The sequence below is a fragment of the Varroa jacobsoni genome, unplaced genomic scaffold (genome assembly GCF_002532875.2).
Source record: "Varroa jacobsoni isolate VJ856 unplaced genomic scaffold, vjacob_1.0 scaffold_1282, whole genome shotgun sequence".
NCBI lineage: Eukaryota > Metazoa > Arthropoda > Arachnida > Mesostigmata > Varroidae > Varroa > Varroa jacobsoni.
In genome coordinates, this window is record NW_019214184.1 from 162,562 (window position 1) to 181,165 (window position 18,604).

Here is an 18,604-nt window from a genome sequence, read left to right on the forward strand (position 1 = left end):
ACAATGGCTCTATGCTGGCAAAACCAAAGATATTTTCAGACTTACCAAAGATATTTTCGATGCGTGTTATCAGGTACTATCGTTGGGGACGGCTGGCGATTCTTCTCGTCGCCGTTGGCAGGCATTTCTAGCATGCAGATTTTTTCATCATGTTTTTCTCCCTGAAATTACAGTGAGCATATTCTGTTTTCTAAAATGATTTAGTGTTAGGCCTAACTTCCAGATTGGTTTGAAAGCATCTGAGCCGGATTTTCCCTAATCCGATGAAACTGTAAAATTTCTTTGGATTAGGTATAAGGTTAGACACGAATATTAGCAATCGTACTAATCAACGGGGTTATTAAAAACGAGGGCAGAGAATGCCTTATTAACAGAGCTGACCCACAGCTGCTGATATCCCATAACGATGTAATTTTTGCATTCTATACACTTACATTTTAAATAAACACTAGTTTATTTAAAATGTAAGACGTATATATATAAATGACTAAAAATAGCCCCATAAATAAGTGTCTCGCAGTTAGAGAATTCGCAAAAGTGTTATCCCTTTTCATAGTTAATAGGAAATATTTAACCTTCAGTACGGGCTCAAAAAAACAGAGAAAATATTTGGTTTAAAAAACGTATTTACGTAAATGACGGAAAGTTAAGTTTTCTTAACACCTGCTAAGTATTAGATTGAACGCTAATATATATATATATATATATATATATATATATATATATACTTTGCAAAATTTCTGGGTAGAAGCCCTTAAACTGAGCATTATGTTTCGCGATAAATGGAAGAAAAACTATTTTGGGCTATTGCATCTTACGGAAAAAAGTACTAGAAAGGTTCACCGTTTTTCCCACACCATCAAGCCAGTTCAAAAGTTCCTTTAAAAAAAGCTATAACGAGATTGATCCGTAAAACTTTGTAGTCAAATCTCTGCATATACCTATAGCCAACATATTGATACTTGGAAAGACGTTTTTCTTACCTCTTTAAGAGTGCCATTTCCATTGGAATCTAACGGGATTTCGCAGAAGGCATGGTTAACATGGCCATTTTGAGCATCGCCATTGTGTATATGATATGTCCCCCCACTTTCCAGCAGATTATCTTTTCCCGTCGATTTGGATGTCATCTTCGTCAAGGTGGGCGATTGATCAGGGACAGTTGCCCACTCTATACACGTCAATTTACCCACGTATGCACGTTGCTTAAGGGCAATTTTTTAGTAATTTTCTTGCTCTTCTTTTTTATGTGGAACAGTGTTCTTTTTTCTTTTTTTCGTATCAGTGAGTTGCCACCCCGGGAAAAAGTTAACTGGATCCGTTCGTGCCGTCGGATCGTCCGGTTAGGTATCCACTCTAGCCAAAAGGGTTGTCATCTTTTTTCGATACGTGTGATATTGATAGCCACGTCACTGGATCGGCCTACAAAACCTGAAAAGACAACAGACACGACACGAACAGGCGGATAAAACAAAGTCACGATGGAATAAATATATAAATATTAAAGAAAAACACTCGGTTTCAGCAAAATCGGTAATCTTATAAAGTTATCATTAGAAAATCCGAAGTTATCCTATACATTCCTCTTTTTTCTATTTTCACTATGTAGATATTTTAAATGATTGAATATTTTGCCCAGGTACCCCGGTAATATAGAACAGCTAGGCGGGATTTAGTGGTACATGTCAACACTTTGTATATATATATATATATAGTCGGCTTAGTAATCAGCGTCTTGATATTACCAGCCGATTATTTAATACTAAGATTTACGGATATATTTTGATAAACTACCATAACTATTTTGACCGTCTAAATCTGGAAATATAATAATCTTACTATTACCAATCCTATAGAACTTATACCATGAAAAGAACATAACTTCGTAAGCGAGGCTTTGAGGATATATTTGATGATTTTAATTTTCGAAACCTATTCTAAATCACATTAACAGCTGCAGTGATCTAACAGAACAGTGAACAAGGTTCAACTCTTTTGTCTGCACTCTACTGTCCTCTATGTTTTCTCTAATTTTCGAAGAGATTCTTTTTTTTTTCATATCATTGACATTGTAAAATTCGTTCTAGTAAAGTCATCTTTCCCTAACGACATATCAGCAAAGGTTCGGATCTTGACAGCTGATAGCTAGCGTCCACTTGAACCATTATCACCCGCTTTTCCAGTTGCCCCTCCCAATGGGTATTGTGGGTAGCGTTTGGTGCAATAGCATAACGCCTCTAAAGTCGCTGATCTTGTTGTGACTGCAATCCAAAGAATAATCTAGTACGCTATATATTTGACGCTATAATGCCAATTCGACAAAAACAGTGACGACGATCAGTTCAACGTCAGAGCGTCCCTGTTCGCCCCTTATGATCTTCTTCCCCCGCCTCGACAGCCCTCGTACCACATACAATTGTCATTGTGAATTTTGCTGGCATCAAATTATCATTGAAGAGATGCGTATTCCATCTATCGGCCCTAGTTCAATGAACCGTTGAGGAAAACATCGATGATGTAATTGCCGCGGTTGCCATCATTACCTACTGCTATTGTTGCTAAAGTAGTGCGTGCAATTTGCGATTTGTTATGGTAATGATTTGTGTTCGTTTATCAAAACGTTTTTTCTTTTTGTTATTTATGGATTCATGTCAATTTGGCGGTGTCGAAGTTGATGACGGCGCTGCTAACGACAAAAACGATAGCAAGACTTTCGTGATAACTCGATCGCACTTCAGCGACGCCACCCTCAATAAATTCGCGACCGGTTGATTCGTTTCTGGACTACGCAAAAGCGTTTGATTGAATTGAGCGTAGGTTGATTTTTACGGATGTATGCATTTAACTGTCTCTGTGCGCGTCTAACGTAATAACAATCATGTGATAATAGTCCTTCGACCGTACGGCGCGGCGACAGCATAAAGGCCGCAGACAAAGGCAGCATTGACGACTAGCCGTCTACACAAGCACATAGTGTATATATAGCGGTCGCTGATGTCCGTCGAAGCTGATGTTAGCGGGAGCGGACTCTCCCGCGCTGTTGTTTTTGCTGCGGCTTTTGCTGGGCCCCGAAACGAGAGATGAATGTTTTTGTCGTGGCAGATCGTTTAATGTTGAACCGACGAAGACAACCATCCAGCGTTCGGCGCTGCGGTAATTCGCTCAGCAATATATGTCTGCTAAGTGGAAATCAACTTACTCGTAATTAAATAAAGCCTTCATAAGTGATCGGTGCTTCACATCGCATGTCGTGCGTGTTTCATTTACCTACACATGTGTACAGACGAGAATACGTTAAGCCCTATCATAATTCTCATCTCCTTTTTTATCGTGAAAGGAAGGGATGTATTGTAGAGTATTTCAGTTTAGAAAAGTTATGACATGTTTTTACAAAACTGGAGTCACAATCAGGCCAAAAGGTCAATTACATTCAGAATTTCAATAACAATAATAGCCCAGCTTTGGTATCTTTTTTTTGTATGATGATGGCGTGGAATTTATTAACGTAACCGAGAAGCGCTATACAGAAATGTGTCACGATCTCATTTAGCGAGCCGCCGCCGCCGCCGCCGCCGCTGCCGTCGTCGTTGCCACAGCTTCGCCGCTGAAAAATCGGCGCACTGTAGAAATTCATGCTAAAACGCTATAAATACGTTGAATTCATACATACTATATAAACTCGCACCGTCGTCAAAGCCGACTCCCTGATTTGAAGACCTTTCTTCCATTGTTCCTTATACTGAAGGACACTTGTATCGTGTATTATTTCTCTCTAGAGATAACGCTGCTTTTCTACTAACTGCAACAAATTCATCATCAACTAAATCCAGATATATCAAATATATAGGTAGTTGAAAGCTATGCGTTGCTATGAACCTTCGGAACTCTCGCTATTTGCCCTATCCTCGAGGTAAAATTACTATTCTTCACGTTTGCTTTGCATGCACACCCTCGCTAACTGACTTCAATCTATGTCTACCGGTGTTAGAGTTCGCTATGAGTCAGTTCTTATAGAGCATAGCGGAACGACACACGTTGAACTGGTCTGACAACATATCATGCTGTGCTGATTGATCCGATCTGGTCGTAGCTTTCTGTTATCGCCGCTGTAGCTGTTCCTTCGCACGCTTTTGTCCTTGTCCTGTTGGTTCTGGCATACCTTTTGTAGGGATGCTGGCGAGATTTTCTAGCCGTCGCCTTTTTCTTCGTTCGTTGCTTCGTGCGGCAGTTTAATCGCTTTTCCTATAGATACACCAGTCGTTGTTGCGTCAGCCGTAATATTGTATTGGTTATATAGTTGAGGTCTCTACGGCAACACATATAGTGGCGCACTGCAGCAACAGCAACGGATCAGGATCAAGACTACAATGCATGGCCGCATTGCAAGCACGATTAGCAAGTGGTTGTTCTCCCGGCGTATGGCGCCCATCTTTCCTACAGCTTGGCTGCCGCTGCTGGCAGCATCATTCTCAATACTTACACTATCGATAGCGCTAACAAGCTGGCCAAAACTTGGGCGGAAAAGGTGATTTTTCTGAGCATCGGGCGGTTGGCTCGACTCCTTCCGATCCACTAGGAGTACGCGAGACAACGAGAATAAGCGTGTTCACCCAATCCCCATGATCGTCATCGGAATCTGCCAGCGGCAGAGTAATAACCGCGCCAGACATATAGCCATAATAACATACACGGTTCGTTTATACCTGAACAAATGCCTGAATAGTGTTGTAAGTTTGCTGACCAGCCGATGAGCCCGGCCGGCACGCCTCGCGAGCTCCCCCCGTTTCGTCCGCCGTGTTATTATGTAAAGAGTCTATGTTCAGCGCCCCGCATTTCTACCGTCGTCGGGATGTCCTAGCATATTGATCTCTTTCCTAAAGGCTCTGCTATATCTTTCTTAAGCACTCGCATCTGGTGTAACAGTCAGTGGCCAATAATGAAAATAGCCACCTGTTTACCTTTGTTCATTTCACAAGTTTATATTTGTTAAATAGCTGATTTATGTTTCACTCACTTCAGTTATGAAGTGAAGTTCACTGTATTTTATCTGGTGCACAGTCGTACGGTATCTAGTAGGTGCATTACGAGCATGAATTTAGAGTGAGAATAACTATGAAGTAACATCATAGTGCAAAAATGCTCCGGCTAATTTGCGCCGCTGCCAAGTCAAGGAGCGGAAAAATAGAAATTAATACTTATCTAGGGCCTTTCTATTTTAGTCTTAATCAAACCGCAGTCAGCATTTTTTGGCCCTTACTATTGCCCTACTGCCTGTAGCGCTGACGTAAACAGTAGCAACTCGCCATAGACAATTGTAACGGCAAAGTCAGAGGCTTATAAAGGAGGGCGTCAATCCCTTGGCGTGCCGTTGACCTTAGTGTGGGTCTGTGCCACCACAGTTGCTACTGGTGCCGTTTCCATCGATTTGAGCACCTACTATCTGCCTACGATCGAAAGGAAGTTACGAGAATGCCGCGCGCTCGAAACCAAAGCAAGTTTCGGAGCTAACGCGAAGCTAGCGGCATTATCGACGTTGACGACAAACAATTCTGCCATTCCCACTTTTGCTGATCTATAGACGCGCTAGCTGTTCGTGTCACTGCTAACGTGAAGGCCTGGTTCTGTGCGGGCTGATGCATTCCCGCGGGAAGCTGACTTTCTGATTCCCTCCCACGTTGGTTACAGAAAAACAGGACAGAATTGTATAGAATAACCGTAGCGAGCCAGACCAGCTAGTAATTGGCTACATGTCGCGGTACCCACGTGTATTCCGATTGCAATATCCGTATACATTTGTTGGTTAACCTTAACGAACGCCTATTTTTAAGACGTTGACGAGAGCTTTGCAGAACACCTACATAACTATGCACCGACAGTCTACAGTCTATGGTCACAATAACCACGACGTTGTTAATAGTGACAACATAGCTAACAAAAGGTTCACAGCGAGAGTTAATGTTATGCGTACAAACTTCTAGTTATTTGCGTCCTATTGACGCAAAAACCCCTCAAACCTAAGGTCCTAATATAGCGTTATGTTCGGTAAATTCTGTTTTTAGTTCTGTTTTTAGTTAGAAGGTACGATAGGCCCAAAAACCAATCTTATTTTTTGGTAGACAATTAGAGGTAATGTATAGATATCTGTCAGAGAGAACAACAAAGGACACTGAGGTGCCGATGGTTGCGGTACATCGAAAGGTGAGACGAGTTTACTTCAATTTCATCTGTAATGGTTTATGATTCTGGCAGGTATATAATAATAATAATATTATTGTTATTGCTATTATCTATGAAAATCCTTATTCCACGGAAGTCGTAAAGGCCAAGATACCTAAAAGGATCGTGCCCTACGAAAAATCACTCTCGGATGTCTGTGGGATACATCATTAGACCTAACCAAGGTTAATGATTCGGTACTTTTATGTTCCGTGTCTATCTAATATGTCATCTTCATGTTCGTCATGCGATGCTCGAGTTTCCTGACTGAAACGTAACTTCCTCCTTGGATAATAATCTTTACAAATATAATAACGTTGAGGTACTTCTTTTTCTAGAATATTTTTGGGGTAGAGCAAAAGTTTGTTCTTGAAGTGCGATTTCCAGATTTAATTTATATTAAACACTGGCCGAAAACATGATTTGGTGTATCTATAATATGAGACAGCTTAGGATGTCCGTGCTTGAACATTACGTATATATAAATGAACTCTAAAGATCAACATACCTAGGCTAAGTCCTTAAAACATCTGAGTGTCCCCTTAGCTGCATAGTTTAAATATGCTGTCGCCAAATCGTGCTACGAGTTTTCGACTCAGCTTCTTCTGCCATTTCTTCTATGGACTTCGTTTTAGAGACCCCATAGGATCGAACGGTTTATTCATGGTAATCGATCGTGTAAATTCACAATTACTTATCACAGTATCTGTGTAGATACAGGTGACTCATAGCGGAAATTATCATTAGTTAATTAGAATTAGTTGACGAAATGGTACGCATCGTTGGCAACTATTTCCGGCAGAATACGCCTGCGAGTCACTGTATTCGCGTAGCCACTCGTTCGTTTGCTTCTGATTCTAGCAGACAGCTGTGATGACCCAATATTGGTTCAGCCGCGGCCAATAGCGTCGACCGAAGTACACATTGTACGATATGCCGTCATAGCGAAACAATTCCTCGTATGAACATTGGGCTTGCGGCCCAACAACAGAGGCGTAGAGTCAAAAGTAGCGAAACATATTTATCTTTGTTTCAAAAGCGTTGCCATCCAGAATTAGCAGATAACACGTCTACATGCATCTTTTGAATGATTGTACGTTTGATATTAAGCATGTGCATGAGTCCGACACAGGGCCATATTTGTAGCCGTTCTGGTACGATAAACAGCATTATCAATGCGAGCTTTTATGATAACATTACTTTTCTGTAATATATACCGCGGTGCTATGAGTACCACACATATACGGTGGCATATTAGTCAGTTTTTGCTTCCACACACGATTCGTATGATCCTTTCAGTAACAAACATCATAAACATCGTAATCACTGTTGTCGTCATCGTAGCTAGATTTAGCCGAAAAACTCAACAACGATTGGCCAATTGGACATTGCGTCATTACGGAACTGTAGTATATTCGACAACACTGGACAACGAGAAACGACCGACGTTTGAACTGTTACCAGCGACCTTTTCAGCGGGACGTTTTCAGAACGAAATCCGTCGCGGATTTTCCAAGGTTTACGATGAATCGAGCCGCGGTCGTCGAACTGCTACTAAGAGGAAAGTGGCAAAGCAGCGTCACTAGCTATAGGAATTATTATCAAGGTTTGACACCAGCAACGGCCCCTGCAGTGGAACGCTCTAATTGTACAAGGTCATCATTCATCACGGTGCAGTGCCGCATAACACACAAGGCATCGCCTTTGTCGTTTGCCTCTGACGCGAGACATCCATTCTCCTCTGTAAGCTAGTTAAATTTGGTCGCCCAACCTTCGTTTCCGATCCGTTCGTGTTTCCGGAACTCAGAAGCCAGATTAGCGGTTCCGAATGAAGAAAACGTTTCGTTGTATAGCCATCGAGTTGACTACTACAATCACCAATATGTACATATGGGAAAAGTGATCATAAATTCGTAGACATTCTCACTACAAACCAATATCACTATATACCTATAGCATTATGCGTGTGGCAAAGTTTTATGATGTAATTTATGACAGCACACCTTAGCTTCTGGGCGTAGGTCATATAATAGATAATTGTTAATAACCCAATTCAGTCAATGTTCGTGTGTCATAAAAGTATGAGCAATAGCATTGAAGACGCTAACTTGATGATGAATATGGGTACCTGTCATAATAGCAATAAGGTTTCGCCTTCGGCGTTACGAATGTGTTGATTATCGTCGACTTCCTGCTTTCGTTGTACACAGAAAATCTCACTATATCCATATGCGATCTGTTCATTTATATGACGCATATTGACGCAAAGTCCAAGCTCCGTAAAGTCTATACAATGGCAAGTTGCTATAGTGAACAGCAAACGTCGAACTTGCCGCCAATGGGCAAAATAGTACAGGCAGAATCGCCGCTTTACAGTTGTTAACGCGAATTTTCTTTTTTTTTTTTTTTTTTTCGTTGGGGCTTAATTTAGAAGCACTTCTAAGTGCTCTAACGATTTCAAGTTTCTACGAGACATGCATGAATAATTTGTTTTTGTGTTCGAAACAAATTCGGGACTCGGTTTACTGCCCACACATTCGGCATTAGTAGATATAGTCGGTTAGCCATGCTAATAAATGGAATTTTTTTTTCTTCAAACCATATAGCTCTTGAGATGCGTTCTCCCATTCATGTAAGGCTTCATTTGAGATTCTCTCAATTTTCTCTCTAAAACAATTCGATAGAAGCGAGAACAGCGTCCTACTAGGGCACAGCAGAACAATATACGTGCTCTATACTGAGATTATACTATCTCGAACAAAGTAAACATTCGTTACCGCCGCCAATGTTTTATTACGATTATTATTTGGCATCACCAACCGCAGTCAGCTCAGTTGATAGGTTCTTAACGATCTGCCTACTCTACGAATACCTGAGCTTTTGCAAAGGGGCGAGCCCCTCGAAAGTGCCCTCCTTTCGTTTGTTATTTCTCATTAGATGTTATTACATTACCAAGTTCTGTTTGTTAACCTTGTTCTCGTAGCGTGATTCAGTTGTGTCCGCTCCATTTAAGGCGGGCCAGGAATGCTCGTAAAAACGCTCGTTAATACAGTGAAAGTAAATAGCGGTAATGATGACAGAAGAACGCTCTATCCCTCCCTAGCGGTTTAAGAGCAATATCGGACCTTTTACCGTGATCGGCGCTCGGAGCTAGAACCTCTGCATGGCCGATTTCCAGCATCGTCAGTTCTAGGAGGGGTAGAAAGGCTAATCAGTTGAGGCAGTAGAAAAAAACTTATAAAAAGAAACAGTCTCATCCATTAGTATCAATCCGTACAACAATTTCTCTACAAAGGCTTTGCTGGTTATTAGTGATTGATTGAAAACCTTTCAACGGTTGCACCGGCTTTTCCGCTAAGTATCAGTGGCAAACGAAAGACAACTTATCATAAGACGAAGCTGCAATGAGGCATGAGCAACAAACAATTGACCGGTAGAGAATAAAAGATGGCAAAAGAGAACGGGGGATGGTAACACAATGTATTATTAAACTTTTTAGATATTTGTATAGAGGGTCAATTGTTAAAAACAATAATTTATGTTCTTTGAACATTTCAAAGGGACTGTGATCAGGGAACGCTTGCAATATCTTTATTTTGAATGGGTGTTAGTGCTTTGAAATCGGTTCCTTCTAATTGACAGTCTATCGATGTCGCTTGGGTGCATTTCAACCTTTACATTTGTAATGTAAATTTTTTTTGAAGTTATTGCGTTGACACGTTAAAGGTTCAAGTAGAAAGCCTACGAAAATACCCTACATCTCAACAGATCACGAAATTATTAGATTTATATTTTTTCATGAAATTACGGGCACGTAATTACGTTTACCGGTTTCAGTATTTTAAAACACCCTGAACTATAACATCAGCTGTGTCAAATCTAACTTCTTCAACTTCCAGTTCCACACGGCTGGGTCTTTGTGTTCTTATAGTAAATCACTTGCGCATAACTATGCAATAGAACTTTACGGTTCTAAAGTGACATTACGGACTAAGTCAACTATTTAGACTCGAAAAACGTTATTTTATCATTGGTCATTAATTTCAATCACTTCCAGCAGGGGACGTAAAGTCAACATTTTGTCCCTAAGCGATCGACATGTCTACATACGAGTGGCGCTGCTATCAAATCTAAACATGCGAACGGCCCTAGGACAAGGGAAATTTTCCCTAACATTGTCTACACGAATCTAGTCGTTTCTCGACCGCACGCCCTATGATAGCCTTCAGTTAAGTGGAAGTTGTAACAGCGGAGAATCTCACGGTTAAAACGTAAATGCGGCATATCACTGCTATTTATTAAACATACGGTGCCTAGTATTAACGACAAACGGATCGTCGCGCGGAAAGAGGAATAAACAAGTTAGGTGACAATGATATTTTTTTATTTTACTATCTTACAACGATTAGAAGCGAGCTATATGCTTGTTCTGATCAAGATGACCATAACGGTTTTCAGAACGAATAGACATATAAACTCGACTCTGTTTGGCATATAGTCAATATCTTAGTCAAATTGTTCCATCTAAGATTAACCATCCACTGCCTATTCTCCTTGTTATTCAGGAGGCTGTACACACACACACACACACACACACACACACACACACACACACCCACACAGCGTAATTTTACTGTTTTTTTTATTGCTGAGAAAGGATGGTTGATACGTTGAAAACAGGTCAAACCAATTTGCCTAAATGGCTGAAGTAAAAGGTGCTCATTATCCGGATTATCCAACTTCTGTTCAACACACAGTGATCTCTTGCCGATCCAGGAGTCACTCATCCTGTGTTACATAACGTTGATATGCTCTTTTGGCCAGGCGAGAGACATCATGGCCGATTTACTTGATTGCGCCCTCCCATCAGCAGCATCATTGCAGTCGTTGTCACTGCTGACTGCAACTTGTACGGTTCATTGAGCCTAATGGCACATAGGGCCGACGAACAGCCTGCCGGTTAGCTGGTGCTAGTTCAATGGAGTGCTCAGATTTATAATTTTGCAACGCCTTTTCTTTCTTTGTCGTCGTTGTCAGTGCCCAGCACTACTTTAAATGAACTATTTCGCTAGGACTGAATGTAGGGACGCAGTACCACAATTTGTCGAAGGTGTCTACCCGCACGTGGCTAGAAACTTCTCGCTGGGCCGTGTTTCCCGCTATTCTGTCCTGTAGTAACATAGTACGTCGTTGGTGACGTTTTTACCTACTACTAAAATTGATTTACAGTAGTAAAGTATGTAGAACTGTTGTGAACGAGACGATTTTTCTTAATGTTTTCACGAGGAAAAGGTCTTTGTAAGCCTGTCAGTGCGTCTATCGACTGAATGACAGAACTAAGCCGGTGCTCAATCGATGTAGTCTAGCGAATATCAACTGTGCCCTATCGTGCCATTATGGGTGCCATAGTAAACGAAAACTGCATGGTCTATAAATTGATTCTCTTCATACGTCGTACCGGAAGCCGGTAGGGGGTATTACAATATGTCGCGGTCCGTCCAACGATATTGGCGTACTGAAATAGTCTGATCTAAAAATATTGAGCTATAATGAACAATAAAAGCCACCACCTTTTCTTCACGAAACAGCTGGCGTACCACCGAACAACTCTTTTCCTATTAATAGTCCATATAAGCTAATGAATATAGTATTTGTCGGCTATTGTTGATATCACTCTCGACGTTTCCATGTCACGGCCGTCTAACTTGCGGACCATCACTAACAGCCGCACTTTATCACAGTCCATACAAATACGTTATAAGCGATTGTTATAATACTTTGATTATAGTTGGCGTTACAACCTTCTTGTTCTATCGAATGATCGTCGATTTTCGTGCCCTGTCCCATCCCCTTGTATCTAATCAATAAGTATCACGTGCATAAATGCAAGGTTATCAGATGTTATCGTATGTCTACAGGGTTCGCTACTAAGCACGTACATGTTCCGTTGTTTAATCGCACCTATACATATAAATTTGATGCTAGAAATTTACCATGTCAAATATGGACGCACCTCTATTGACCTAATCGTTTGCCCTTCCCGTTTTTCACTGATCATCTGCTAAATAACACTGTCGAACGGCCCGCACGTCGCGTCCTTTATTATCAACACGATAGACGTAAACATATACTAGGCTCAATTTGCAATATGCACACGCGTGCGTATCGGTAGTCGGCCGTGATGTAATAACCCACACGTTTAGACGTTCGCACGCAGGCATCAGCAGCTCAGCGTGTTCATTCTACTGTTGCTTTCTACAATTCAATGATTTACCGCTGCTACAGTGTTGGCGTCGTACAGATCTCTGAAAATAGTACCAACCCTGTGTTATTATTGAACTGCATCGAAAATGAGCATCAATGCCACATGTTTGCACGGAGTTGCAGAAACGATGGGGGGAAAGGGATGCACGGATTCGTACGGGTACGCGAGCATCGCACCTGCATGCGTAACTTTTTATTGTTTTCGTACCCTGTTGACTCGTCTTCGTCATCCGAGTTTACCAAATTGTGTTACCCGTACTAGCGCCTGTACAGCTTCACTACATCGGCAGTATGCGAATACGTCTTCGGCGCCGGTGTTATACTGGTTCCTTTTGTTATCGGTAGGCAGCTCGTAGAAGTTAAAGTGGACGCTGGCCGGCAATGCCATGAACTTGTCCTGCACAGTACGAACTGCTGTGATACACAAATACGGCGTCAGACAGACGCTAGACAACGGCAGAGGGAGACGCGCGACCGCACTCCGGATCGCATCTCTATGCGGGCAAGATCCTGGCGTTGGCAGTACAGAAACCTACGCCGTTACTTCTACCAAGAGCTTCTTCTCTTTTTACGACAGTCAGCCTAAATCACTCTGTATAGTATGTAACAATAATTACGTTAGCACATTTTAATAGGTGTGTGTTTGATTTTTACGGTGGAGGCGATTGCGACGGCGGTACGTACTATCCTAAAATACAACTGGAGTATTTATATACATGAATCAAAAAGGTCCGTGTTAATTACCTAAAAGCTTACCTCCATTCTGACAGAGCTGCGCCTTTTCGGAGCGCAAAAGTTTGCAAGAGCACCTTTCAACTTTCTGTATCTGTTGGGAACCAGTGTCCGAATCAATGCCGCTTTTCTCTATTCGTTTACTCATCATACTTTCGTTTTCTGCCGCTTTTTTATTTAAACTATAATGATACTATTGCGCAGTGGAGCAGCCGATCGAATTGCTTAATGAATTTTGGGTTTCGTGGCATCATCTGGTTTTAGCAGAGCTTGTGGAGTTCATATGTGCTACTGTCAGGGAGTGAAAGTCACAGCCAGAGATGTTCTGAATAAAAGGGCGTGTAGCAACGGATGTCCGATTTTTTTCCCGTGGCTGCCGACCAAGCAGATGACGCAGTCAGAACTCCGATTTCACTGGTATCGGTATACAGCGCGTTTGATAAAACGAAGTACCCACGAGCAGTCGATTCATAGGCCCTCTTACTTTTCCTAACATTCCCTAATACGACTCAAGGAAATTCCACCCTAGCAGAAAGTGAAGCTTAGGGGATAGAGTGCATTAGTCAGTATTAATCTTAGCGGAATCAAGTCCAACCATTAAGGCCAAATCCGAGACTTCACCGGATGTCCTTGTATCATTCGACCCCAGAACACTGCCATTATTTGCTTATTTGTAGTGGTCTAATGACTGTTCATATAGATTACGTTCAGAACGCATGCCCGTCTAGTACGTAACCTGCAACTAAAATTGCATTGATCGCATAGCAGCGGTAATGCTATATAACCTACTGCATGTTCTGCCTTCATAGCCATCGTTGGTGTATTTATCCGTTGACTGACACTGGCCAGTACGATATCTGTGCAATGCATCATTGAAGAATTATAGATCAATATTATGGCAAATTACTAGTCAAGAAGAAGACAAAAGGCCAATTGAAGATGACACGGGCTTGGAGTAGTGGTGTTCAATAACTGACTCACTATGATATCGTTTACCTTGGTTGTTTATATGTGATTTAACAATATCAGTGACTTGTGTTAACTTTTTACGTATTTCCGCTAGCAAATAATTATCATAGAGTAGGTACAAAGTGCAAGAGTAAATACGCACATTTTGGCACAAATTCAGAACACCATAATCAATCATGCATTTTTGAGCGATCCAATTATTACGTCGCCCCTGCCAAGGTATTATAAATTGGAAAAAAAAATAGATTCCTTTGCTTCTAGACTTCTTTCTTTGTAAAACTATATCAGAGTCCTCAAACAATTTTTTCTTCCAATATTTTTCTGATACTTCGAGCCTATTGATGAGGCCTATCAGGAACGTTCCGAGAGACCGAATACTCAAATGTACTCAATCTAGGTCTTATTTTTGGATATCAAAATATGTGTTTTGTATAACCATCGTCACTTTTTGGCTTTTCATCACGTGATTCCAAAATCTTATACACCTTAAGATTGTCTATGTACATCGAATCAACATTGAACTTGTCTCTATTATAGCTCACATAGAGTTACTACAAGGCAGAAGAATAGAAGAAAAGGCGAGCATAGCTACTGCGTAACAACATCTACTTGTTTCTGACCAAAGGTCGTCGGCCGTGATGTTTTTTAATTGCGATAATATTAATAGGAAGCACTAATACCAACTTCTATCTATAGATAAATTTCCCTACATTTTTCTACCTTTTATCAGGCCAGATCCGTCGATTTTCATCTGAATATTAAGTGGATTATAGTTATAGTGCAGTAATATCTATATCGCATTAATATAGTTTGGCATTCTGACGTTTGGTCAACCGTCGGGAGAGTTAACCGATGGGATAGATATTTGGCAACAACACTTATCAAAATGGCTTGCAAAAAAAAAAAAGAAAAAAAAACACCAAATAAAGCTTCGATGTCTGGGGAAATTAGCCAAGTAGATATATATTCAAGCGACTGACCGATCGTACGTTGGTAATAATCGTCCCTACTTCGTCCATCGTTAACTCATCAACTGTTCGCTTCTTTTCCGTTCCAATAACACACCATACTCTTGCTCTTGTTGTTTTTTTTTACCTTTGCGACCATGTTTCCTCTACTCCACTGATCTATGTCGGATATTTTCGACCGAATGCGACCGCAATCAGACACGCACCGTGTAATTGGCGTTCGGCGGGTTTCGCGACGCCCGCAGCACGTCAATGCATGCAAAGTACCTTGCTGAAAGATATAATATGTGATAACCTAGTTCGTCAGCGCATCACATTTGGGGGGTGATGAGCAAATGGGAGGTAGGGGAAGTATGGGAAAGATGGAACAACAGATACTACAGCGGCTACACGATGATGGTTGTACCATGATTTTTAGGCAGCGCCTTAGACGAATAAGAGCCAAGTGCCCTCCCCACACACACATGAAGGGGAAAGGAAAGACGCTGGCCTGCATTCAGATAGAATATAGCACTCGAACTGTAGATTATTAGAACAGTAGAAAGAGAGAACTAAAAAGCTCGAAAGTGCTGCGTGATCCTTTAAGCAAGAAACGATCTTTCGTTTTTTTTTTTTCATAGCTTTTATTCATACTGTTACGTTATGTGCTCTCGATTTTCGGTAGAAGAAACAGCCACGCAACGAATATCAAAGTTACAATCACCTACAAACGATTTGTCAATAAATTTCTCCGTCGTCCAGATTCGGTAGAAAGGTACAACCATTTGTTACCGTCTTTTTGACAAGATGTACTTCTGGACACACAATAGTTCGACCAATGAGCCTGCAATAATATGTGTGCGGATCATAACCGAAGCGTCTGAGCATGAAGCATCACTACGATCTTCAGACACAGTCTGCTCACATGCACTCACTTTACCTTTAGGTTCAACAGCTCTTAATGCCTTCCTACTATTTCCTCTATGATCTGTCTATCGGGAGCTAAGTTTCGTCATTATGACTAACGTCCAGCGCACTCAGAGGAACTATGCGACTGATACAAGACATGTACGAAGACATTTCCCATAAGCGAACGAACGAAACTCCACAATGAGACAGGTACCTATTGTTCGTGACATAACACAAAATTGTAGCTTGATCTGAAGAAAGTATATCGCCTATACTTCGCAAGTGGGCTAAGTTTATGTTGGGCCATATTTATCAGTTAGAAACTGATAAATAGTAGAGTTAGCATATTGTTGCATTCATTATTTGCTTCTACCCGTTCTATTTTGTGACGCGTCGATCAGACTCGGTAAGTCACTCCCGTGTTAGCATGAATTGGCTTATTGATTTCTCCTGGCATACCTACCCACATATATAGGTGGGTGTGTCGAAATACCCTAGTTACTGCTTCAAGTCCCTCCAGTGACACATGTTATTCAACCTATGTGTTTTATATATATATAGATAGATAGATAAATACGCGTAGGTTGAGCAGACTGCCGTGGACACGTGCACGCCAAATCTGAAAGGCATAAATACGCCAACTCGATATTTCCGTTCCAAATGTATTTTTTCGAAGGAACGTGCTGAAATTCTGAAAATACAGCGGGCACGGGTGGTAACTGCATAGACAGTGATAGCAATGATAAACAATAATGTTCGTATAACAGTGCGGAATAGATGGCCGGGACCGTCGGCTGGCTGGTCAGGCTGTGTAAATACAGTAGAATCGACAAACACAAATCATTATGAGTAAATTGGATTGAAGCCATTAGCATACACAACTTGAAGTACCGCTACTATCACTACCGTTATTGCTGGTTTAGCCAGCGAAAGTACGCGGACCGTATATAGGCCGCTGTGGGCACGAATCGTAGTGATTTGTATAGTTCGCGCACGTCCAATTAGTGGTGATACGATGTGACAGCTCAAGTTCAAGTTCGGCAACGAGGCCATATCAGTGGCCTTTCCGGGAAAGAAAGCGTAAATTTGACTGTCGAGGACAATGGCCATCTTACGACAGTAAGAGACAATGTCGTGCTACGCTTGATGGTTTGTGCACGTCAACATACAAACAGCCGTCCCAGGAACAACGATGTATACATACATGCAAAGTATAGCTGATATTTGTTAAGGGACGTACTTAATTATCGCAGGCCAGCGTCATAGCATGTTGTTATAAGATTTGCACGCCTTTAAGATGATTAGAATGTTGTCTATTTTGCATTGCCTAAAGTTTTCATTCAGCCCTCATTCCTAAATATCACGATTCTATCGTATACAACTGCGAGTGAATAAAGGATCAGGTATGGAATTCTATAAAACGATGAATTTATTTAAAGTTAGTGATACATTAACCTTATAATTGACATTCATCATGACCAAAAACATGCTAGTGTGGTAAACGGCCTTTGGGGGAATTGATGGTGATAGTGTTACTTGTAAGTGCTACACGGAATATCTAATAGAGCTGTGATTCACCTAGGCCGAGTCCTACATAGATCCTGCTATAGATTCTCGTATCAATCCGGTTAGTTTGCGGCTTATAAGCGTCGCTCAGCTGGAGTGTCTACCAAAATAAAATAGCTGGTGCTGGAGATCGCAAGCAGCACGTAGATGTATATCTATTCTATCTATTCGAAAGTGCGATGGAACACATCTTACCTGATTAAATAGGCCTTCGCAAGCCGTTCCAGGTGACTTCCGAACGACAGAAACCATCTGTGAGCCCAGCAGAATATCGGTGCTAATTTTTTTGCCTAATGGCAATTATAACATGTCTTATTTACACACAAACACATGCACGGTAATTTCGTTGACGTAATATCCAAGATTCACATCCAAGGAGCTCAGCTTTAAGTACACTAACCTCACACACACATGCACGCACCGGTTACTGTGACAGGTAGGATGTGCCTAAGGAATCCATTAGCACGCATTCCTACACGCGCTAGAAGAAGCGCTCTTGAAGGTTTGCAGAGATATTGATTACTTTATCTCGAGATTCTTTTCAGCCGTTTCATGATCTGTCAATGAGAGACTCCCGATCACGCACTCATGCAGCTCCCTTAAGTAAACGAGTTGACTATCCAAAGTACATTTGGACGTATATAGATACACACCACAAAAATATGTTCCTATTTATTAGTCTCACGGTCCCACGCAGCGGCACGTGATACAATATAACTTCGTTCTGGTACTCTCCTTGTCGACCATTAGACACCCTTTATTTCTGTGTGTACTCGTTTTTTTCGTCGTCTCTTGCACCACGGCTGCACGAGGCCACTTTTCCACTTCAGCGTCGTCAATCGTCTCCACTAAATCTCGCACGGCACTCCTTAATTCCTTACTTTGAGAAGAACGCTGATATTCCCCTAATTGGCAAAACGGGGCCTCTTTTATTTTCTGTTGGTCCGTTTTTCTGTACATATACACAGACACACCTATATATATATATATATATATACATA

The 18,604-nt window shown here is 41.3% G+C and overlaps 1 protein-coding gene across 1 annotated transcript in view; it reads right to left on the reverse strand.

The window, feature by feature from the left end:
- LOC111268412 (uncharacterized) overlaps positions 1-18,604 on the reverse strand; it is a 59,020-nt gene that overhangs the window by 39,869 nt on the left and 547 nt on the right. Inside the window, exons 2-4 of the mRNA XM_022847394.2 lie at positions 17,799-18,508; positions 984-1,431; positions 46-161 (exon numbers count right to left, since the gene is read on the reverse strand). Of these exons, the coding sequence (XP_022703129.1) occupies positions 46-161; positions 984-1,130 (263 nt within the window). The 5' untranslated portion in view covers positions 1,131-1,431; positions 17,799-18,508. The remainder of the gene's footprint in view (positions 1-45; positions 162-983; positions 1,432-17,798; positions 18,509-18,604) is intronic.